Consider the following 23,874-nt stretch of genomic DNA (forward strand, 5'->3'; position numbering starts at 1 on the left):
CCCTGCGCTCTCCAGGGAGGCACGGCCCAGAGAGCCTGGGAGAGGGATGGTAACACCAGTGGAAGGGGAGGGCCGGAGAGCAGGGGTGGCTTGGACGATGGTCATGGGTCATGCCAGGCTCCACGCGCTGCCCAGGCCTGGTGGTTGCAGCAGTGGGACGCCAGCAGACACCACTGGAGGCAGGAGGGCCCCCTGCCCTGAGTGCCTAGAAGCCCCTGCTGCGGCCACAGCCAACTCTCCACAGACCAACTGCCCCCAACACTGGGTCCATGTAATTGGTAACACAGAGATCAAAACCCTCAGTAACTCTGCAAGGACCCTGACAGGTTTATCCCACAATTCACTGGAAGCAGCAGCTGTGCAAGAACAGCCAAGCCGTTCTTGTGAGAGAAGGAGCAGAAGGGAGCCTCCCTCCCAGGGCAGAGCAGGCCGGAGGCTGCGGGGACCAGAAAGGCTGGGCTAGGAGCAACCTCAGCTAGGCACATCGCAGAGGGGCCGTCCTCATCAGAGGAGAGCCTGGAAAAAGGTCCAGAGAGATGAATGACCCAAATACTCACAACCGAACCATCGCCTGAAAGTGACCGTGCGTTCAAACGTTTTAAAAGCCGTCTAAACCCACGGAGCAGGTGCTGACATAGGATGCGGGTCTTCTGTGCATTCAAACGTTTTAAAAGCCGTCTAAACCCATGGAGCAGGTGCTGACTTAGGATGCGGGTCTTGCATGCGTTCAAACGTTTTAAAAGGCATCTAAACCCGCCGAGCAGGTGCTGACTTAGGATGCGGGTCTTACGTGCATTCAAACGTTTTAAAAGGCATCTAAACCCACGGAGCAGGCGCTGACATAGGACGCGGGTCTTCCGTGCATTCAAACGTTTTAAAAGCCGTCTAAACCCGCAGAGCAGGTGCTGACATAGGATGCGGGTCTTCCGTGCGTTCAAACGTTTTAAAAGACGTCTAAACCCACGGAGCAGGTGCTGACATAGGATGCGGGTCTTCCGTGCGTTCAAACGTTTTAAAAGACGTCTAAACCCACGGAGCAGGTGCTGACTTAGGATGCGGGTCTTCCGTGCATTCAAACGTTTTAAAAGACGTCTAAACCCACGGAGCAGGTGCTGACATAGGATGCGGGTCTTCCATGCGTTCAAACGTTTTAAAAGCCGTCTAAACCCGCCAAGCAGGTGCTGACATAGCATGTGGGTCTTCCGTGCGTTCAAACGTTTTAAAAGGCATCTAAACCCACGGAGCAGGTGCTGACATAGGATGTGGATCTTCCGTGCATTCAAACGTTTTAAAAGGCATCTAAACCCACGGAGCAGGTGCTGACATAGGATGCGGGTCTTCCGTGCGTTCAAACGTTTTAAAAGCCGTCTAAACCCGCAGAGCAGGTGCTGACATAGGATGTGGGTCTTCCGTGCGTTCAAACGTTTTAAAAGCCGTCTAAACCCGCCGAGCAGGTGCTGACATAGGATGCGGGTCTTCCGTGCGTTCAAACATTTTAAAAGCCATCTAAACCCGCAGAGCAGGTGCTGACATAGGATGTAGGTCTTCCCTGCTTTCGAATGTTTTAAAAGCCGTCTAAACCTGCAGAGCAGGTGCTGACTTAGGATGTGGGTCTTCCAAAGCAACAAGGGAAGACGGGGAGGCACGGTGAGCCTGATGCTCGGCCACTTTTGCAGCAAGAGACAAACAGGCCACGCGAAGCACGGCTACTGGACCTATAATCTAATCACCAGCAGAAAAACAAAAATAGGGGCCAGGCGCAGTGGCTCACGCCTGTAATCTCAACACTTTGGCAGGCCGAGGCAGGGAGATCACCTGAGGTGGGGAGTTTGAGACCAGCCTGACCAACATGGTGAAACCCCCACTGCTCCTGTACCACGGTAGGCAGCGGCAAGCACAGCAAGCTGACATGCCTTAAGCAAAGGTGGGCACTGAGTGCCACAGGATCCACGCACATCTCACCCACTCCAGCAGCCCTGCGGGGGCCCCGTGGACCTGGCTGTGTCGGCCTCAGGCATGTGTACCATGGGTGTGTGTGCGCTAGGGCTGCACCGGACGCTGACGGGACAGAAACCAGGGCCCAGACACAGGGCTTAGGCCCCGAGGTCCTGGCTTCAGAACAACAAGCACCAGGGCAGCCAGGGGCTCACAGCCACCCAGGTCCTGACTCCTGGGCTTGTCCGTGGGGAGAGCCAGAAACACAAATGAATTCACAGTCCTTTTTTTTTTTTTTATTTTTTTAATCGAGGCAGGGTCTTGCTCACTCCAGGCCAGAGTGCAGTGGCACGATCACAACTCACTGCAGCCTCAACCTCCTGGGCTCAAGTGATCCTCCCACCTCAGCCCCCAGTGTAGCTGGGACCACAGGTGCACGCCACCTCACCCAGCTAATTTTTTATTTTTGTAGAGACAGGGTCCTGCTGTGTTGTTGTGTTGTCCAGGCTTGTCTCAATCTTCAAGTGATCCTCCCTCCTCGGCCTCCCAAAGTGCTGGGATTACACGAGCCACCATGCCCAGCCATCTTTTGAGCCTCCAGGCCCAGCCAGAACTCACTGTGGCTTCTAAGCCAACTTTAAAAACACAAGTTTATGTGGCTTCATCTGCCTCAAGCACGTGATGTGAACAGAAGGCAGATCAGAACAGCAGGGCTGCCCTCAGCTGGCACCTGGGGGTGTCAGGAGGGTTCCCACCATCCCCTAACAAGCAGCAGCTGGCTGTGCCTGAGTGCCGTGTAAGCAGCGCCTGCTCAAGCCAAACTGCGTCCTCCTAGGGCCTGGAACCCATGGGTCCCAGCAGAGCCATTTCTAGGACCAGCCCCTGCGGCCTTAGGCTTCCGGCAGACAGCAGCTCCCACCATCCCCACAGCTGCTGGGGAGGGAGCGTGGCCTGGAGTCCCCCAGGGAGGACCCTGGAGCTGTGCCCGGCTCCCTGGACGCCCCACACGCCTCCTCCCTCTGCTGACTCCACTCTGCCTGTCCCCACAATGTGCTGCGGCCATGGAGACCATTTTCACTGACGCTGAAAGTGACTGTTCTAGTGACTTTCACTTATGGCTTTGCTGCTGCATCCTCTCTGTCTTGTTTCCACTCTGATCCCAACATCACTCTCACCAAGATGACGCTGGAGAGTCTCTCGCCCCGCTGGGTCCATGGCTAGCCCTGCTGACGCTCCACACGCAGTGCCACCTGTCAGGACCCTGCAGGAGCCACAGCCCGTGGCCCAGTGGGCGGTGCACTGGCACCAGACAGACGGAGCTGCCTCTGATCTTCTGTCAGCCACAACTCAGGCAGGAAGCGTCACAGAGGAGGTGCCCAGAGGTGTGAGTGGGCTCACGCCCTGTTCTGGGGATATGCAGGCCCACTAAGAACAGGTTTCTCTCCATAAAATGTTGCACAGGGACAAGGCGCACAGGTAATGGAACCACACAGCCAAACGTGCAGCACACACACAGGCACACAGCTCGCATACACAGGCACTCACACAGCACTCCTACACATGCTTACACATGCACGCGGCTCACACGCACTCACAGGCACACAGCTCACACACACAGGCACTCACACAACACTACTACACATGCTTACACATGCAAGCAGTTCACATGCACTCACACACGTGTACACATGCACGCAGCTCACACACGTGTGCACACATGCACACAGCTCACGCACTCACACACGTGTGCACATGCATGCGGTTCATGTGCACTCACGTGTACACATGCACGCAGCTCACATGCACTCACACACGTGTACACATGCATGCAGCCCACTCACACATGTGTACACATGCATGCAGCTCACACGCACTCACACGTGTGCACATGCACGTGGTTCATGCGCACTCACTCACGTGTACACATGCACGCAGATCACATGCACTCACACGTGTACACATGCACACAGCTCACGCACACGTGTACACATGCACGCAGCTCACGTGCACTCACAGGCACTCGCACGCATGTGTACACATGCACACAGCTCACATACACTCACAGGCACTCCTACACATGCGTACACATGCACACATGCATACATACTCAAACATGGACATGTGCTCATACACATGCCTGTAGGCATACACTCAATACGAGCACTCAGCTCATACAAGGATTCACAAGCACAAGGACTCACAAGCACCAGCACACATGCTCACACCAGCAATCACACACACCTATGCACATGCTCACACCAGCATTTACACACACATGCACACATGTTCACACATATGCATAACACACCCATTCCCTCACATGCACACATGCTCAAAGACACATGCACCCACGCTCACACATGTGCAGATGCTGTGGTACACGCAGGCACAAGTGCACACGTCTACCTGGTGCTGGGGACACAAAACAGTGATCACAGCACAAAACAAAGAACACAGGAAAAAGCCGAAGGGTGTCGCCAGCTGTGGAAGGAACGTGGGCCCACCAGGGGCCGTAGTTCCTGCATCACGGGTGCCAGTCCAGCCCAGCTTCTAGGCTGTTTCCTGACACAGCCGACGCCCTTGAGCTGGTGTGACCGCAGGGCCAGATGAGCAGCCAGCGTGCTCCTGGGTGTCCAGCTCCTCCAGAAGAGCCAGCGCACGGACCCCACAACGCAGAGGTGCCGCACTCTTGAACATTCCCAGTGCTCTGTGAGCAGAGGCTGCTGGGCCTGTGGGCCGATGTCAGGGGCCACCCCCGCACAGACTCGCCCTTGGACAGCCTACCCAGAGGGAGACTTTCTCCCACCACAGGCTGGGACTCACCTGGTCTAAGTCTGAGTAACTAGGGCTTTAACTCAAGGACTGGCTCAGTGAGGCGCCACCACAGATGTTTCACCCAATTTACACAAAGAGTCCCTGGAATAACCCAGGAACGCCCCAGAGTGAGGGGCGTCATCGCAGCAAGGGAGGGGCGGGCCCAGGCGAGGGGCGTCATCGCAGCAAGGGAGGGGCGGGCCCAGGGGTCTCCCCAGCAGGGCCTTGCCCTGCAGGCGGTCAAAAGAAAGGGATCTGCCCGGCTCTGCGGGATGCTGGGCTCATTCCGACTCCCTGGGAGAAGCGAGTGATGCTGTCCCACTGCCTCAGGAGTCCCTGTGGGGCCTGATGACCAGCTGTTCCACCACAGCCAGGAAGCAAGGGTCAGGGCTGCAGCCTGGAATGAGCGTGCGGCAGGTCCAGGGCTCTGGAGCCTCACACTCACTTAGCGACGGACTGTATGACCTTGGAGGAGGTGTCCTTGAGGTTGGTGAAGAGCCGCTCTGTCCCACCCCGCAGAATGTCCAGGAAGCCGCCGTAGGGCTGGTCGTACTCCGCCAGGGCCAGGCCTGCAGGGAGACACAGTCTCAGCAGACCACAGGTGCTCGGTCCCACCTCCCCAGGCACAGGTTGCTGGCTGGGCCCATGCCACAGGTGCTGGGTCCCACCTCCCCAGGCGCGGGTTGCTGGCTGGGCCCAGGCAGCAGGAACAGGGAGCGGGTGGTATGGCCAGGCCCCCGACCCACACATACACAGTGGCAAGCCAGGCCTCAGCACTGGCAGGTCTACCCTGTCCTCAGCCTTTCCAAAGACCCAGGAAGTGGTCAATCTGGGTGTGGAAGGGCTAAGTGGCCACCTCAGCACAGCTGGGGATGGGACTCTGTCTGCGGGGATAGTCTAGCCTCACGGCCACAGCTTCAGGCCACCATCACCCTGGACGTGAAGGCAGAGTGGTGATCCCTGGCCTGGTGGGTCCCGCGAGTGAGGTCTTCGCAGGCGGCTTTGGTGGCCCAAGTGGGTGTTAAAAAAAACACCTGGCCAATGTCCCTCACACAGACAGGAGACCGAGGCCCAGGCGGCACCAAGCAGACGGGGGCACTGCAGAACCCAGCAGCTCGAGGACTCACCCTTCCTCCAGCCAGCAGAGACCCAGCCGGCCACTGCACCTGCATGTGCGGGACCCACACTGCACGGACCGGGGTGCCCCAGACATGGAGCTGAGCTCCTCCCTGGGAAGCGGAGCTGAAGGACCCAGGCGAAACCTCCCACACCGCAGTGGGGATGCGGGGCGAGGTCGGGAGAGGTCAGGGCCATGCAGAGCTGTATACCCAAGCTGCTGCCTGTCAGGGCCATGTCCTCAACGGCTCACCCGGAACCTTCCGGAACACTCCCGGCACGGAGTTCCAAGAGCATGCAGCGTCTGTCTCCAGGGCCCTCTCCACTCCTCACCAGCTGAGGGCCCTCCAGGGACACCCAGGCCCATCACAGGTGCCCACTCCTCAAGCGGCAGAAGGGACCACCTCACACTAGCGGCAGAACTGTCTCCCCCACCGCCCTCTACTGTCCAATGCCTGCTCCTGCACCCTGGCCTCAGGGTCGCTCCTGTAGTAAAGGGTTCACCTTGCCCACAGCAGGCCTGGCCCTTCATTCCCAGCTCCTGGGAAGGAACCTGGGATGCCCCCTCCATCCCTAAAAGGGGTGTCTATTTCCCTGGGGCCTTGGGCTGTGCCAGACGCAACAATGTGATCTATGCTGGGGTCTTGGCCACGGCGGAGGCTGCCTCCCACAGAACCCCTGAGCGAGGCTGCCTGGTCGCTCGGGCCCGGTCTCCTGGGCCCTGCCCTGGAGCCTCTTCCCTTGGCTGGCTTTAGTCCGAATCCTGTCCCCCTCCTGAACTGCACCGAGACACCAGCTTTGCTGAGCTCTGTGAGCCCCAGTGAACTGCCGAACCTGAGGGTGCGCTCAGGGACCCTGACCTCGCAGTCATCTCTGGTGGGAGAGGGGGCCCCGGGAGAGAAGGACCCCAGACTCCATCCCAATGTGCTGCGGGTGCCCGGGGCGCAGCAGGAGCGAGGGACAGGTAGCTGGCACAGGACAGGGCACTCACCTCCACTGTAGCCACTGCCAGCGGGACCCACGGGAGGGGGTGGCCCTCGGGACAGCGCGGCGTTCCCGTAGCCTCCATTCTGCTCCAGGAGCTGTGACAATGAAAATGCAGAGGTCAGTTCTCTAAACTGACAACTCACGCCTGCCCACACTCACGCCTGCCCACGTCGGGGAGAGGTACGGCATGGGTGCCCTCAGAGCCCATCCTTTTGCCCCCTGATCTATGACGCAGTGCAAGGGAGGAACTTCCCACAGGCTAAAGCATCAGCTGGAACTCGACAAACGCACACAGCCCTCGTCCCCTCGCCCCGCGGCCTGCCTCGCTCGGGGCTGTTGCAGGTGCTCAGCACTCCCGCCCAGCTTTTCAGACTCTTGGGCTGCAGTTTCTTTTCCTTTTCTCTCTCTTCCCAGTCTGTCCAACCAACTTTTTTTTTTTGTAGAGACAGAATCTTGCTTTGTGACCCAGGCTGCAGTGCTGGAGGGCTGTGGCGCGATCTCAGCTCACTGCAACCTCTGCCTCATGAGTTCAAGCAATTCTCCTGCCTCAGCCTCCCAGAGTAGCTGGGACTACAGGCATGCGCCACCACGCCCGGCTAATTTGTTTTGTATTTTAGTAGAGATGGGGTTTCACCACATTGCCCAGGCTGGTCTTGAACTCCTGAGCTGAGGCAATCCACCTGCCTCGGCTTCCCAAAGTGCTAGAATTACAGGCGTGAGCCACTGCACCCGGCCTCTTTTTTTTTTTTTTTGAAACGGAGTCTCACTCCGTCACCCAGGCTGGAGTGCACTGGCGCGATCTGGGCTCACGTGGCCTGTCTGTCCCAGGACGTTCCATCACTTCAGGTCCTGGGGGCCACCCCGTGAGGCTCACTACCTCCTGGGGGCAGTATTTTATTTCACTGTGAACTCAGCTCCATCATGGACTGTGTTTTCTGGGGGAGTCGGTTGGCTTAAGCAGGGGTCTAACGTTTGTCCCCATGGGGTCCGGGCCTAGAAGCACTCAGATGAGAAGCACTGAGGGCCCCGCCCCGTCACTAGGGGCCCGAGTCTGCCCATCTGCCCAGCGGCACCTCCTCCCACCCCATCAAGAATCCCTCCAGCGCACTCGACGAAGCAAGAGGCCCACACCTCCCTGCGAGCCCACTGTCCTCTGTGACCTCTGGGGGGCGGGCAGGCATTTTCTGTAAAGAGCCACTGAGCAAGGGGACGCGAGGCCCAGGCTGCTAAAGAGCGGGGCCGCCCAGGAGGGATCCCTTCCCGCCGCTCTCTGACAGCCCCAGGGAAGCTTGCTGAGAGGCCACCAGTGACATCAACTCTCCCGCCTCAGAGCGCCCCACACCTCAAAATGCTTCCCGCACCCAGCATCGGGGCTCCCTCCGCTGGTGCGCCCACCATGATGGCCGCCAGAGAGGGGCACCACAGCCTCTCCCCGTCTGCACTGGGCTTCCCAGCACTCCCCTGCTCCCAGGTCTCTGTACCCACACGGCCCCCAAGGAACTGCAAACCCTCCACACAGCCCAAACCTTCCTTGTCCCACAGGGTCCTGTCCTCAGACAGGGACTCCGGGCAGCAGCTCTGACCTTCTCTCCCCACGCTCCACACCCCCCCGCCGGTCAGCTCCACTGCAGTGGCCCCTGGAAGTTCCGGCTTCCGGCTACCAGGGAGTGGAAACGACCCAAGGGCTGAAAAAGGGACAAAACGCAGGAGCCAGGAGTCCTGGGTCCTTGGACACGGACCCCTGCGAGGTCTGCAGAGGGGCCCTGCGTGTCCTGACTGGGCCCTGAGCTGGGATGCCCAGGGGCCTCCCTGCTCCCCGTGGGTGAGGGCCGGGCCGCATGTCTGCTCTGCCTCGAGGATCTGGTGATGGAGATGCTGCACCCTGTCCACGGCTGGGTCAGAAAAGACTTTCAGGAAACCACCTTCCAGCCAACACGTGCTGCTCCCTCCCAGGCCTCACACTTCCACAAAGCACGCAGCCCTGTGGGCCTCAGTCTCCCAGCCCCCAGGCCCTGATGCTGCCAGCAGCCACCGGTGCCCGGGAGTGGACCCTGGCTGGGCCCAGCCCTGACACAACTGCAACCAGGACGCCCAGAGCTGAGCTGAGGGTCAGAAACACAGACACAGGAGCAACTCAGGACACCCCAGGATGCCCAGAGCTGAGGGCCGGCTGACCTGGCTTGGACACCAGACCCCAGAAACACAGACACAGGAGTAATTCATGCTGTCCTGTCAGGGGAAGAATCTAGAAAGGCGCCCGCAAACCTCAAGAAGGCCAAAGGAGCACGTGCAGAGTGCGAAGACCTTGGCAATGGTCCCAGCGTGCCCCCGGGGTCTTGGCCCTGGGCTGCGGTGGTGCCCCTGCTCCTGCAGGAGCCCAGGGCCCTCAAGAGCTTGTGGCTCCACACTGAAGTGGGCAGAGACCCCCAGGGTGCAGGCTCTGGACGAAGCGGCACAGCCACATGCCACCCTCCTCTCTGTGGGGGGATTTGGGGCTCACGTGTGCCTCCCTCCCCTCTGTGATAGGAGACTTGGGGTTCACGTGTGCCTCCCACCCCTCTGTGATAGGAGACTTGGGGTTCACGTGTGCCTCCCTCCCCTCTGTGGGGGAATCTGGGGCTCACGTGTGCCTCCCTCTCCTCTGTGATAGGAGACTTGCGGTTCACGTGTGCCTCCCTCCCCTCTGCGGGGGATCTGGGGCTCATGTGTGCCTCCTTCCCCCCTGCGGGGGATTTGGGGCTCACGTGTGCCTCCCTCACCTCTGTGATGGGAGACTTGGGGTTCACGTTGCGGGCAGCCGCTATCTCCTGCAGCTGGTGCACCACCTCGGCGATGGACAGCCGCTCCTCCGGGTTCACCTGCAGCATGGCACCTGCAGCAAAAGCACAGTGTGCTCAGCCCCACGGTTCCCCAGGCAGGTCAGCACCCCCTGCACTGGCAGAGGTCACAGACCACCAGAGGCCACTCGCTCTACACACATCAGTGACGTCAGAAGCAAGGAGGGAGCGGTAAAGGGAAGAACAAAAACCGAACAAAATGATCACTCAGAGCACCGCAAATTCACCAGCAGGGTGGGCGGCAGGGGAGCTCTGTGGAAACCCCCCCCAGGGATGTTGTCAAAACGATGGTGACGGGTGGGAGTGGGGCCGGGTGAGCAGTGCCCCAAGCTGAGCGGGGTCTCCAGAGCCATGCGGGGTCTGTGCTCCAGGGTCCTGCCCCACGCATGCATTCCAGCGGGACTTACGGATGAGGCTGTGGAAGACCGTGTACTGCGTGTCGTGCGGGGGGATTGAGTACTTCCCATTGACTATTCGAAGTTTCGCTCCATCCTCAAAAGGGTGCTGCCGGAAGCACAGCAGGTACAAGATGCAGCCCAGGGCCTGCGGGGAGAGCAGGGGTGACATCAGGGCCGTGGGGAATGCAGGGGTGACACCCGGGCCATGGGGAGCACATGGGTGACACTGGGGCCGTGGGGAGCACAGGGGTGACACCCGGGCCTGCGGGGAGAGCAGGGGTGACATCGGGGCCTGCGGAGAACGCACGGGTGACGTTGGGGCCATGGGGAGTGCAGGGGTGACGCCTGGGCCTGTGGGGAGAGCAGGGGTGACATCGGGGCCTGCGGAGAACGCACGGGTGACGCCTGGGCCTGTGGGGAGTGCAGGGGTGACACCCGGGCCTGTGGGGAGAGCAGGGGTGACACCTGGGCCTGCGGAGAACGCACGGGTGACGTCGGGGCCGTGGGGAGTGCAGGGGTGATGCCTGGGCCTGTGGGGAGTGCAGGGGTGACACCCAGGCCTGCGGGAAATGCAGGGGTGACGTTGGAGCCGTGGGGAGTGCAGGGGTGACTCCTGGGTCTGAGGGGAGAGCAGGGGTGATGCCCGGGCCCACAGGGACATGAGCATGAGAAGAGCACCGCAGACATGGTGACTGGCCGAGGGGTGGCCCCTTCCTTGGGGATCCTGGGGGTATAGTCGGTGGTGACACAAACATCACTTGACTGTGCGGAGCTGGCGGCAGTGCTTCCCATGGCACGGGGAGGCCTGGATGCTCCACCTCTATTCACCGCAAATAACTGTCCAGGTGACAGTGTTAAACGGACTCCAGGCTCTTAAGATTAAAAAGTACCGTTCAGGCCGGGCGCGGTGGCTCACGCCTGTAATCCCAGCACTTTGGGAGGCCAAGGCGGGTGGATGACAAAGTCAGGAGTTCAAGACCAGCCTGGCCAACATGGTGAAATCCTGTCTCTACTAAAAATACAAAAATTAGCCGGGCGTGGTGGTGGGTGCCTGTAGTCCCAGCTACTCAGGAGGCTGAGGCAGAGAATTGCTTGAACCCGGGAGGCAGAGGTTGCAGTGAGCCGAGATCGCGCCACTGCACTCCAGCCTAGCAACAAAGCGAGACTCTGTCTCAAATAAATAAATAAATAAATAAATAAGGTTCCTTTCAAAATTCAGGGGTTCACACACTCATGCACTGAGGATCTATGAGCTGGTGGGACCAGCACAGAAACCTGCTGTGTGCCATGCGAGGGGCAAGGCGCCTATCCTGTCCTCGGCAACAGCAGAGCCCCACTTTTCAGAACTGACCCCATACACAGGGTGTAAGGCACGGGGCAGAAGCTGCAGGAAGCAGCCTCCTCAGTCTGCTCAGGATTTTCACAGAACTGGCCTCGAACAATCAGCGACTTCTCGTCAATCACCCAATATGTGAGCCCAGAGAAGGGGTTGGTGATGACTTCGGCGTCAGGATCTTATCCAGCCAAGAGTAAGAGCTCACACTGGGACCCCAGGCCGAGCAAGAGCCGGCCCGGAGTGTCCTCGTGCGGGATGTGCAGAGGACCAGTCACCGGGGCGGGCCAAGAACACAGGCAATGACCACGCACGCGGCCCCATCCTTCCACACTCCTCAAGGGACACAGAGCCTCAGCCTGCAGCCCACATACTGTCTCAGCCTGCAGCCCACGTGCTGTGGCTGATGGCGCGGCTGACCCGGTCTGTAGGCAAATACACTACGAAGGGCCAACTGCCACACCTGGTGGCTGAATGACGGGGTAAGGGGACGTCAAAAGAACCACAAGACAGGACACCCTCCACGCGTGGTCACCCTCGGTCAATGGGGACATGGCCTTGGAGAGATGCAGGGAAGAGGGAGGACACAGGAGACCACCCCAGCCATCAGGTTCAGCCCTCACTCTGGCCTGGCTCTGAGCAGGGGAGCTGAGCACACCAAGGCTGGGGTGTGGCAGGGATACTCCTGGGTCAAGGCACTCAGGGCCAGATGCAAAACAAGCCACGGACGGGGCCAAGGGAAGCCTCAGGCAGACCCAGCCACGCAGGACGCCCCTGCCTGCTACTCGATTCGTCCCCATTAGAAGTAGTCAAGGCTGGGCAGGGCGCAGTGGCTCAAGCCTGTCATCGCGGCACTTTGGGAGGCTGAGGCAGGTGGACCGCTTGAGCTCAGGAGTTCGAGACCGGCCTGGGCAACACGGTGAGACCACCCCTTCTATCAAAAATACAAAATAATAGCTGGGCATGGTGGTGAGCACCTGTGGTCCCAGCTACTCGGGAGGCTGAGGTGGGAGGACCCCTTGAGCCCAGGAGTGGGAGGCTGCAGTGAGCCTGAGCCGAGGTCGCTCCACTGCACTCCAGCCTGGGCGACAGAGGAAGACCCTGTCTCCAAAAAAAAAAAAAAAAAAAAACCAAAAACAAAGTGGTAGCCACAGTGATTCTTAAGGAAAGGAAAAAGAAAAGGGGACGGGAGAGGAAGAGGGGGCCGAGGAGGCAGGCCGGTTCCGAGTGGCAGGCGCCTGGCCCACGCCGCCTCGGGTTGAGTAGGGAGCACAGAGCCAGGCACTGCCACCAAGAGGCACCAGACCTCACCCAGATATCCTGCTTCTCGCCGATCGGGAAGTTGGAATACAAGTCTATGATTTCTGGCGTTCTATACATTGGTGTTGTGTTCCTCGTGATCTGAAAAGACACAAACATTTCAAAGGAAAAGTTGCATCCCACAAACAGTATTTTTTATGTTGCATCACTTCCGTGCAGCTTTCCAAATGCACAGCAGACTGAGGGGCAACCTGTCCCGCACGCCATGCCCTGGGATGACCTCAGGCCAGTTGGCCCCATGCACCAGCTCTGCCGCTCATCTTCGGCCTCAGCGCGCTCCTTACGATGAGGACTGAGTCATTCACCTCCCTCAATCTCCTACGGCCTCCCGTGCTTCGTGGCACGTCGGCACCCACGTATTGGCCTGCTGCGCACCACGTCCGCTTGCTGAGGAGAAGGGTGTCTCACCTGGCACAAGGGCCCTGCTCCAGAGTGGCCGCACCCAGAGCAGCTTCTGTGACACCCAGAACCCCAGGGTACATGAGGGGATCTGGGAGGAGGAAGCCGTCCACCCAAGCTCACCCGACTGGTTCAAGGTTAACAACGGAGAGCCTCACAAACATACGGAGGCACTTGTGAGAGGCAGAGGCTGGGGCCACAGAGCTGTGAGGAAAGAGTGAATCTCTGTGCACGGCAGACACATTGTGAGAGGCAGAGGCTGGGGCCACAGAGCTGTGAGGAAAGAGTGAATCTCTGTGCACGGCAGACACATTGTAAGAGGCAGAGGCTGGGACCGCAGAGCTGTGAGGAGAGAGTGAATCTCCGCGCACGGCAGTAACATTATGACAGGCAGAGGCTGGGGCCACAGAGCTGTGAGGAGAGAGTGAATCTCCGCGCACGGCAGACACATTGTGAGAGGCAGAGGCTGGGGCCACAGAGCTGTGAGGAAAGAGTGAATCTCTGTGCACGGCAGACACATTGTGAGAGGCAGAGGCTGGGACCGCAGAGCTGTGAGGAGAGAGTGAAATCTCCGTGCACGACAGACACACAAACCCCACCCTCAGCTGCAGATTCACAGGAGAGCAGCGGGCAAGCGGGCTCTGCAGTTATATAGCAGGACAGCGCACAGCCTTGGGCAGGCCACAGTTTCTTAAAGGGAATGGGAAAATGAGAGCTTACGGAAAGCAGGATAAAGCACCCTCCACTCATGCTGAAAAGCACGAAGACCTGCTTTCCAGGAATGACCTCCCTGAGGCCGGGACAGTCAGCTACAAATGCAAGACACAAGAGCAAGAAGGCCCAAGTGCAGAAAGCGCAAGTTAACTCCTACAGCTCCAAGACACAGGGTGAGAGCAGGCTACATGTGGGGAGAGACAGCATCTGTCTGCCCATCTCTGGGAAAAGGAGCTTGGGAGGAGGGCCAAGGACGTGAGGGGCTCAGAGGAAGGAGGGGCTGTGAGAGGGCATGGACGGGGCCACCCTGTGTTTTCAGCTCCACTTCCTGTTACCTTCAACTGCTCTAAAAAATAAAGTCTGTTTATTCATTGCTCACGCCTGTAATCCCAGCACTTTGGGAGGCCGAGGCGGGTGGATCACAAATGACGTCAAGAGATCGAGACCATCCTGGCCAACATGGTGAAACCCCATCCCTACTAAAAACACAAAAATTGGCTAGGCGTGGTGGTGCGCGCCTGTAACCCCAGCTACCTGGGAGGCAGAGGCAGAAGAAGCGCTTGAACCCAGGAGGCGGAGGTTGCAGTGAGCCGGGATTGCACCACTGCACTCCAGCCTGGTGACAGAGCAAGACTCAAAGCACCCCAGTGGGGAACAGCACTCCGCACTCAGGGCGCGGAATGTGGGAAGGGCCAGCTTCCCCCAGCATAGGCCCCGCTCAGCTCACCTCTTCCTCCACCAGGGCTCGCCTCTGGGCACTCCAGCTGTAGTCAGGGTAGTGCGAGATGGTCGTGGCACTGCCAAAGTCACACAGCTTAATGGTCCCTTGGTTACTAAGCAACAAGTTCTCAACCTGTAAAATTCCACAAGACAGTCCCGTGAACTCGGCGTAGACAGAGATGGGACTTCAGGGAAAACGAACGGGTGTGAGACACAGCCAGGGCCCTTCGCAGACAGCACTCGCCCAGGGCCACGGCTGCCGGGCGCCTGCAGCACCTCACACCTGCGGACACGGCCAGCTCTGCACCAGCAGCTCGGGGTGCAGGGGCTGCTCCAGGCCTAGGCAGAGGGGCTGTGGCGGGTGGGCCGGCCTGAGAAGCGGGCCCCGAGGGGCTGAGGGATTTCACAGAGGTCAGCAAAGGAGCCTTCCTCAAAGATGTCTTAAATTACTTCTGATCAAATGTAATATGTGTAATTCAGAAAAATAAAAAGCAGAAAATTAAAAACCACCCATAAATCAAAGAAAGATAGCCCAGTTAATAACGGGGCACACAGGCCGGGCGCGGTGGCTCACGCCTGTAATCCCAGCACTTTGGGAGGCCAAGGTGGGCGGATCACCTGAGGTCAGGAGTTCGAGACACACCTGACCAACATGGTAAAACCTCGTCTCTACTAAAAAATACAAAAATTAGCCAGGCATGGTGGTGGGCGCCTGTAATCCCAGCTACTTGGGAGGCTGAGGCAGGAGAATCGCTTGAACTTGGGAGGCGGAGGCTGCAGTGAACCGAGATCACGGCGCTGCACTCCAGCCTGGGCGACAGGGCAAGACTCCGACTCAAAAAAAAAAAAAAAGTATACGGAGACATGAAAAACCAGAAAGGGTCACACAATTGTGAAGCCCACATTACACCTTCTGGCGCAGCTCTGATAACAGGACATGGGAGCTCGGGCCCAACAGGGAAGCCGGCGAGTGCTGCTGAGAAGCCACGGACGCCAGAGGCTGCACGCGCGACAAGGCAGCAACTCAGTGACTCAGCCCCACAGTGCTCACGCCCCACACGACACCCATCTTAACGGCAGAGCCATGGAAAACAACTGCCGGCACCAGGCATCCATGTGGAACAAAAGGAGAAAGCCTCGCCCCCAGCTCACACAATCAAGGAAGCCTCAGCCCCAACATTAAGGCAAACCACAGATCTTTCGGAAGACAGCCCAGAGGAGCTCCTTCTGAGACAGGGAAGGAGCAGCTTCTTCAACAAGACAGACAGCACAGACGTGGCAGGATGGCCAGCACGGGCGTCCCTCTTGAGAGGAAGAACAATGCCAGCACAGGGCTCCGAGAGGGCAGCACGCCAGCCACAGATGGAAGGTGCTCGGCATGCACACGGTCAGTACGGGCTCACGCAGGCAGCGAGAGGAAGGCAAGTCGAGGAAAGGCAGGCACTTTCCCAGAGGAAGCCCAAGTTCTAATGAGCCAGCCTCGTCGACAGGAGAAAAATGCAAACTAAGGCCATGGGCACCCAGGACAGGCTGAGGGAGCAGCACCCGCCATGCCCCAGGCCGGCAAAGTGCAGAGCCGTGGCATCCAAGAGTGCAAGGGGACGCCCAGGGTTAGATGCAGACGCTCTCCAACCACAGTGCCCTGCAGACCCCAGTCCTAGAGAGGACGCCTGCTCCGCAGACCAGCAAGCTGAACAGGCTGTCCACATGGTGCAGACAGGATGGCTCACCATAAACAAGGGAAAGAAACGGACACACATGCCACCCACGGCCGACCAGAGAAACCCAGTGAAGCCTAAGGCCACCACTGGCCCCCGAGGAGATGCGGGCCACACACAGGACCGGGGCCTCTGAACCATAGGGCTGAGCAAGAAAATCAGATGCAGAGCGTGGGGCGAGGCTCCACTCACAGGATGCCCAGAGGAGAAAAGATCAGCGACCCTGGCTCAGATGCAGAGTACACAGCGGGGAGACGCAGTGGCACATGGCCACTGAAGGCCCAGGAGTGCCTGTCCCCTCGCGTGTGCCCATTCCCATTCTACAGCCAACAGAGACGAAGCTGTGCACACAGCAGGACGAGGCACAGGGTAGGCAAGTGAGGCCGCATGTGCGCGTTCCCATTCTACAGCCAACAGAGATGAAGCTGTGCACACAGCAGGACGACGCACGGGGCAGGCGAGTGGGGCCACGTGTGCTGCCTGCCCCTCTGCAAACAGCCGTCCAGACTCCTGCAGCAGAGGCCACAGGTGAACACCCGCGGGCTGCAGTGCTGGCCTGGGTTCCCGCCACGTCGCTGTGGAGCAGCATTAAAGACCAGTGCTGTGAAGTGCAGGCCTGGCTCACAAACACCGATTCTTCACCAATTTCAACTCTTCTGTTTCTGTTCTCCTTAAAATACACACTCAAGCCCCGCTACACGACCCATCACACTTCAAAAACGCGAACCAAGAGGTCTCGGTGTCGTGAGAAAATCCACCACTCAAGACTCCTCAGGAAGAACCACCCAGACAGCAAACAGCACCTTCCACAGGCAGGACCGGCCCCTCCTGGAGCCCTGCAGCCCCTTCCGTCAGAACGGGGCCTCAGGCACGTGGGTTTCTGGAAACCAGGGGTCTTGCTTGCAGCCTTGAAGAAGCTTCCCTCAAAAGCAACCCTGTGTGCTGGGCAGAATGTACTTTTCGAAAAGGAAAATACAAGGAAAGAAGAAACAGAAGGAAGAGACGGAGGGAGGAAAGGAAGGAGCAGGAGCGAAAGGGCCTGGGGCTCAGAAGCAGGCTCCACGGCGGTGCCCACAGGCTTCTGCCATGGGGCATCTGTCCAGTCGGCCACCTTACACCCTGGCATTCTAGGCCCTCTGAGTTCAGGGGACAAACGAAAAAGGCCACACTTACCCATTTTCAAAATCTACATGAAGACACCCGTGCTATAAAGTAGGGGTGTACAGCCAAGTACAGAAAAGGCAGCCCTAACCAGAGAAACAGAGGAAAGCTGCCTTCCAGAGCCTTGGCCCTGGGTGGGTTGAGGCAGGCTGAGGCAGAATGAGCCTGTGCAGTAAGAACAGCTCAGCATGGGTGCCCACGGCTTAGGCACCCCCACCCAGGGCACACGTGGAGAGCCACGGCCTTGGATCCCCCACCCGGGGCGCACGTGGAGAGCCACGGCCTTGGATCCCCCACCTGGGGCACACGTGGAGAGCCACGGCTTTGGATCCCCCACCTAGGGCACACGTGGAGAGCCACGGCCTTGGATCCCCCACCTAGGGCACACGTGGAGAGCCACGGCCTTGGATCCCCCACCTAGGGCACACGTGGAGAGCCACGGCCTTGGATCCCCCACCTAGGGCACACATGGAGAGCCACAGCCTTGGGCCTCCCACCCAGGGCACATGGGGAGAACTGGGGGGCTTCAGGGCCTCCTAGGCACCCACGAGCAGATGCTGGAGAGGAGGCGGGGCCCAGGTGGCTGCATGGGCAGACATGAGCTGATGCACTGGGTGCAGGGCCAGGTAGACTCAAGGATACAGCTCCCACCTCAGGTCACACAAGGTCAATTCCAGGTGAACGAAACCTCTGGACACAGGCCAGGTAGATTTCAGCAGCTGGAGGAGCAGCTGGGGTGGGTGCTGGGAGCAGGACCTGAAACACAGCTCCGTGCTCCACAAGAGACGCCACGGGGATGGGGCCTCCCTGGCCTCCTCGTCCCCTCGACCTGGGCAGTGGCAGGGAGCCCAGGTCAGCGCAGGGCGTCCTCCACAAGCCGTGGCCAGAGGCGCCGCTCCCGATTAGCGAGGTCTGAGAGAAGCCACACTTTGGGAAAACCAGAGAAGGCTGAGAACAGGAGGGCAAGAGACAAGGCCTGGCTCCTCCCACCTCAGTGTGGATAATGGTGTCAAAACCACATAAAAAATGTCCTGGCCGGGCGCGGCGGCTCACGCCTGTAATCCCAGCACTGTGGCCGGGCGCGGCGGCTCACGCCTGTAATCCCAGCACTGTGGGAGGGCGCGGCGGCTCACGCCTGTAATCCCAGCACTGTGGGAGGGCGCGGCGGCTCACGCCTGTAATCCCAGCACTGTGGGAGGGCGCGGCGGCTCACGCCTGTAATCCCAGCACTGTGGGAGGGCGCGGCGGCTCACGCCTGTAATCCCAGCACTGTGGGAGGCCGAGGCGGTGGGTCACTTGAGGTCAGGAGCTCGAGACCAGCCTAGACAACACAGTGAAACCCTGTCTCTACTAAAAATACAAAAATTAGCCGGGCATGGTAACATACGCCTGTAATCCCAGCTACCCAGGAGGCTGAGGTAGGAGAATCGCTGGAACCCAGGAGGCAGAGGCTGCGTGAGCTGAGATCATGCCACTGCACTCCAGCCCGGGTGACAGAGCAAGACTCCGCCTAAAAAAAAAAACCAGAAATGTCCTCACGTCCCCAGAGACATGGACAAAAGTATCTGGGACTGATAAGGCTTTAAAACTCTTCGGCAGGCTGGGAGCGGTGGCTCATGCCTGGAATCCCAGCACCTTCAGAGGCTGAGGAGGGTGGATCACTCGAGCTCAGGAGTTCCGGACCAGCTTGGGCAACATGGCAAAACCCCACCTCTACTGAAAATACAAAAACTAGGAAGGCGTGGTGTGCGCCTGCGGTCCCAGCTACTCAGGAGGCTCAGGTGGGAGATCACCTGGACCAAGTTGGCCGAGGCAGCAGTGAGCCCTGTCAGTGCCGCTGCACTCCAGCCCGGGCTGTAGAGCCAGACTCTGACTCAAAAAAAAAAAACCTCAAAAAACCACTTCAGCAAAAGCCTCAGCACGGAGGACGAGGGCCACCATGCGCAGGCCAGGCACAGGCTTCACAGATAACGGAGAAGCCTCACAAAGTCCTGGGTTTTTTAAAAAACACAACAGCAGGAGTGAAAACTGGGCCACAAACCAGAAGACGCCGGCAGCACAGGCGACATTTAGCAGATTATGAGAATACACAAGCCGCTCCAATGAACCAAACACAGTAAGCCAGTGGAAAATCTTTTAAAAAGGCAAGAAACAAAAGGAAGTTTACTGAAGAACAAGACCCGAATGACTATAACATTCAACTTCATTAATATCAGGAAAAGGCAAAATCACAACCCATCAGACTATACTCCCCCCCAGGCCAGCCAAAATCAACACAGGCAGCTCAGGGCATGGACGGCCCACGGAGCAGGAGTGTCCTCTGTGGGGCTGTGGGAAGCAGCCACGTCACATGGAAACCGCGCAGTGCCGGCGGCAGCATGGAGCGCGGGCCCAGCCCTGGCCCAGAACCACCTGTGTGGCGGTGTGGCGGGCAGGGATGGAGCGCGGGTCTAGAAGCACCTGTGTGGCTGTGTGGTGGGCAGGGCAGCCCTTTTACATGCAGCCAGTGGTCATGCCCACATCACGCCAACCCCAGGACGCCACGCCTCGGAGAAACCCGTGGTGACAGGAGAGACGGGCAGGGGAGTCTGCCCGTGAACGGAATGGGAGGTGCAGTGGGGGGACAGTCAGGAAGTGCAGAGAGCTCTCCTCAAGCTGAGCAGGTAAGGGGTCCGGCCCTCAACCCCAGCGCCTGAGACAGGGCCAGGCAGACGAGCGCTGGGCTTCCTCCCGGCTCCAAGAGGCCGAACCAGGGAGGCACTGTGGGGTCCAGGACTGCCCAGGGGCCGAGGAAGGGGCACGGGGTGAGCAGGAGTTGGGGGCCTGGGCCAACACCACTGGGGGGCTGAGGAAGGAACGTGGGGTGAGCAGGAATGCGGGGCCTGAACTGACACCACTGGGGGGGGGGGGGTTGCCGAGGAAGGAGTGTGGGGTGAGCAGGAATGGGGTCCTGAACTGACACCACCGGCGGGCACCCTCGTCCGCAGCTCCCCACGGAAACTGGAGTGAGCAAGCATCCAGCACGGGGACCTGGAATTCCAGACAGAAGCTCCAGGCTGTGAGCACCCCACACTGGGAGTGAAGGCCCCCAGCAGGGAGGCGGGGCCATCCCGGGATCTCTGTCGGCAAAGGCCTGTGAGACAGACGCTAATTTTCTTCAGGGCTGAAAAAGCAACGTTTCTGGAAGATCCGCTTCCACTGTTGAGAGGCTCACGCACATCTTCTAGGTGAAATGGTGCAGCCTCACCTGCTCTCACCCCCGCATCCTAACCAAGTGGGACCCCCCCACAGAGGCTGTGAACCGCGTGTGGAGGGAGCCGCTACCCTGTGGTCCCTGTGGATGATGGGTGGCTCCTAACCGAGTGGGACCCACACACAGAGGCTTCGGCAGCCGCTACCTTATGGTCCCTGTGGATGATGGGCGGCTCCTAACCGAGTGGGACCCGCACACAGAGGCTTCGGCAGCCGCTACCTTATGGTCCCTGTGGATGATGGGCGGCTCCTAACCGAGCGGGACCCGCACACAGAGGCCTTGGCAGCCGCGTGTGGAGGGAGCCGCTACCTTGAGGTCCCTGTGGATGATGGGCGGCTTCTGCCGGTGCATGTGCTGCACGGCACGGCACGTCTGGTAGAAGATCTTCAGAACCGTGTCGCACGACAGGGGACCTCGAGATTCCATTTTCTTCAAAAATTCCACCAGCTGCCCTAAAAGAGAATGAAACTCACATGGAGGCAGGAGAACAGGGTCCGGAGACAAGGAACCTAAGGCTGTTTCACGTGGACTTCCCAGAACTAAATGGAAAGGAAAACCCTAACTTTCCACACCTAAGTAACAAAACGACCAGAGGCTACTCCCTTTGACCTTTTCTGCCTGGCAGATGGGAAACTGCCTGACTACAGATCTCCTCTTCGTTTGCAACTCTGTAACTTCACCCTGTCTTCGGATTGCTTTTCGTAACCAATCAGATGTTTGCACAGGAGTGTGACCTTCTGGTTAGCTGCTTTCTGCAACCATTAGGCTGATGGCGGGCTACCACTTCGTTTACATGAGGTGAGCACGAAGTGGCCAGTGGGAAACCTCTAGGGGGTATTTGGACCCGAGAAGATTCTGCATCCGGACCCTTGAGCCGCTGCTTGGGCCACCCCCACACTGTGGAGTGTACTTTTGTTTTCAATAAATTCCCGCTTTCGTTCTTTTGCTGCTTCATTCTTTCTTTGTTTTGCTGGGCGTTTTGTCCAGTTTGTTCAAAACACCAAGAACCTGGACAACTTGCAGTCACCACTCTCTACTGTTAACAACATCACCGTGGAGCTATCGGTGCTCTGCCCTCCCTGGCCCCAGGCCAAGCTACAGACTCTGCCATGCCGCACCACGCTAGGGACTCTGCCACATCGGGCCACACTAGGGACTCTGCCACGCCGGGCCACACTAGGGACTCTGCCACACCCCAGGCCACGTTACGGACTCCACCACACCGGACCACGCTTCGGACTCTGCCACGCCCCAGGCCATGCCACGGACTCTGCCACGCTGGGCCACATTACAGACGCCACACCACGCTTTGAACTCTGCCATGCCCAAGGCCATGCTACGGACTCTGCCACACCCCAGGCCACGTTACTATGGACTCCACCACACCGGGCCACGCTGCCTTTTCCAGCCACAGTCCCAGTCAAGCCCGCCCTGAGTGCCGCTCCCGCCTTTCCTTCCTTCAGCTGCTGCAGAAAGGGTTGCAGGTATGAGGATGCCCACCTCAGCCCCGTGTGTGGGACCACCACCCAGTGGCAGGGGTGGGCCCGGAGCAGCCCCATAGTCAAGTCACACACAGAGCAGAGGCCAGGGGGCAAGACGCCCAAGCGCCACCAAAGCAACAACCACGTCAGCATCCCAGCAGCTGAGCTGGCGTGCCGTTAACGTGAGAACCACATCGGCGTCCCAGCAGTTGAGCCGGCAAGCCGTTAATGTGAGAACCACATCTGTGTCCTGGCAACCAAGCCAGGCATGTCATTAACATGGATACAAAGAGAAATGACTACAAATACACAAGTGCTCAAACCTCTAAGTGAACACTCAGTGTCCTCAGATGACAAATGATCATTCTCACATTCATAACAGTCTCAGTGCCTGCACGTGGCCCACACCCCAGGGAGCCCGTCCTGCCATGGCTGGCACCTTCCAGGCACCCTAGCCCTGGCACAACCAGGAAACCAGGGATGTGGGGCCGGGGCAGCACACAGGGCTGAGGACCTGCTGGGGACCGGAGCATTCACACTGCCAGTCACCCCAGCACCCCTATGCAGCCCCCACAGACGTGCAGACCCAACACATCCTGCTCCTAGCCTGATCTTACCCTGGGTCTTGCCCATTTCAGTTGGCCACAGTCCATGTGTGGCATCATCCCTGGGGCCTCTGCATCTTGTGCCCCATCTTTTCAGCCCCGTGCTCCTGCCTCTGCTCTCTACAGAGCAGCCACCGTCACCCTCTGCTCATCTCACTCCACACCCGTGAAGGCCACCACCCCTGCAGCCCCAGGGCCAAGGCCAGCACCACCACCCACGGAACCCACACCCAGCATCTCCCCCACGCTGCCAGAGCTTGCGCCCCCAGCCACACCGGCCTCCCTTCCTCCCTGCCTCAGGACCCCTCACACGCTGCTTCTGCGGCCAGGATGCGTCCCAGACCGCCCCTTCCGCTCACCTCCCAAGGAACCAACTCTGCCCACGCCACCTAAACATGCACCCTTCTCCTGGGACTCATTCTCTCCCTGGCTCTTCGAGCCACCCAACCACCTGGCGTAGGCATGGATCAGCTGTGTCTGGCAAGTCACTGAGCCCCCGATGCCTGCACACAGCAAAGCGTGCAGCCGACTCAATTCCACTGACGACAAAGGCATGGTGTGAGAGCCGGTCGGGACCTGCCACAGCTCAGGCTGGGCCACGCTAGAATTGACTCACAGACCGGACCCACCTGCGTGCCCCCAGCACAGCCCAGCACTGCCCCCACCTGCATCCAGCTGAGGGGCCCTCCCACTCCCCCAGCTCTGCCAGCCCTGGCCCTCAACCCCAGGTGAAAGCCCTCCCAGCCCTCACCACAGCTCCCTCAAAAGTTTTGTGCTAACCCTCGGAGAAACAGGTGGGCTCTCAGGAAAAATGAGGGGCACCCACAGGAGGAACGGGGTGCTCAGAAAGAGAGGAACAGACCCGGGAGAGGCTGAGGCCAGGCCCAGGGAGTCAGAGCGGGGGTGACTTGCCCTCTACGCTGGCCATCATGGATGGGCAAGTCCGTTTCAGTGGTAACTGGCCCCCCTGTTCAGTGCCTCATTCTCAGTGAGAATAAATGGGGTTTTTAAAAGTAAAAATTCTGTATGTGACTGAGTAGGGAACGGGTATGTGGCTCTTCCCTCAGAGGGCACTGGAGGGGT

The 23,874-nt window shown here is 59.2% G+C and overlaps 1 protein-coding gene across 15 annotated transcripts in view; it reads right to left on the reverse strand.

The window, feature by feature from the left end:
• GAK (cyclin G associated kinase) overlaps positions 1–23,874 on the reverse strand; it is an 86,070-nt gene that overhangs the window by 36,386 nt on the left and 25,810 nt on the right. For 13 of the 15 annotated variants that reach the window (XM_054485913.2, XM_054485914.2, XM_063663457.1 and 10 more), the window contains 7 exons: positions 21,015–21,157; positions 14,581–14,706; positions 12,732–12,821; positions 10,097–10,232; positions 9,612–9,724; positions 6,857–6,947; positions 5,195–5,318 (listed from right to left, as the gene is read on the reverse strand). In XM_054485913.2, coding sequence (XP_054341888.1) covers positions 5,195–5,318; positions 6,857–6,947; positions 9,612–9,724; positions 10,097–10,232; positions 12,732–12,821; positions 14,581–14,706; positions 21,015–21,157 — 823 coding nt within the window. The remainder of the gene's footprint in view (positions 1–5,194; positions 5,319–6,856; positions 6,948–9,611; positions 9,725–10,096; positions 10,233–12,731; positions 12,822–14,580; positions 14,707–21,014; positions 21,158–23,874) is intronic. The other 2 variants (XM_063663454.1, XM_063663456.1) reach the window with 2 other exon arrangements.

The sequence above is a fragment of the Pongo pygmaeus genome, chromosome 3 (assembly GCF_028885625.2).
Source record: "Pongo pygmaeus isolate AG05252 chromosome 3, NHGRI_mPonPyg2-v2.0_pri, whole genome shotgun sequence".
NCBI classification, from domain to species: domain Eukaryota; kingdom Metazoa; phylum Chordata; class Mammalia; order Primates; family Hominidae; genus Pongo; species Pongo pygmaeus.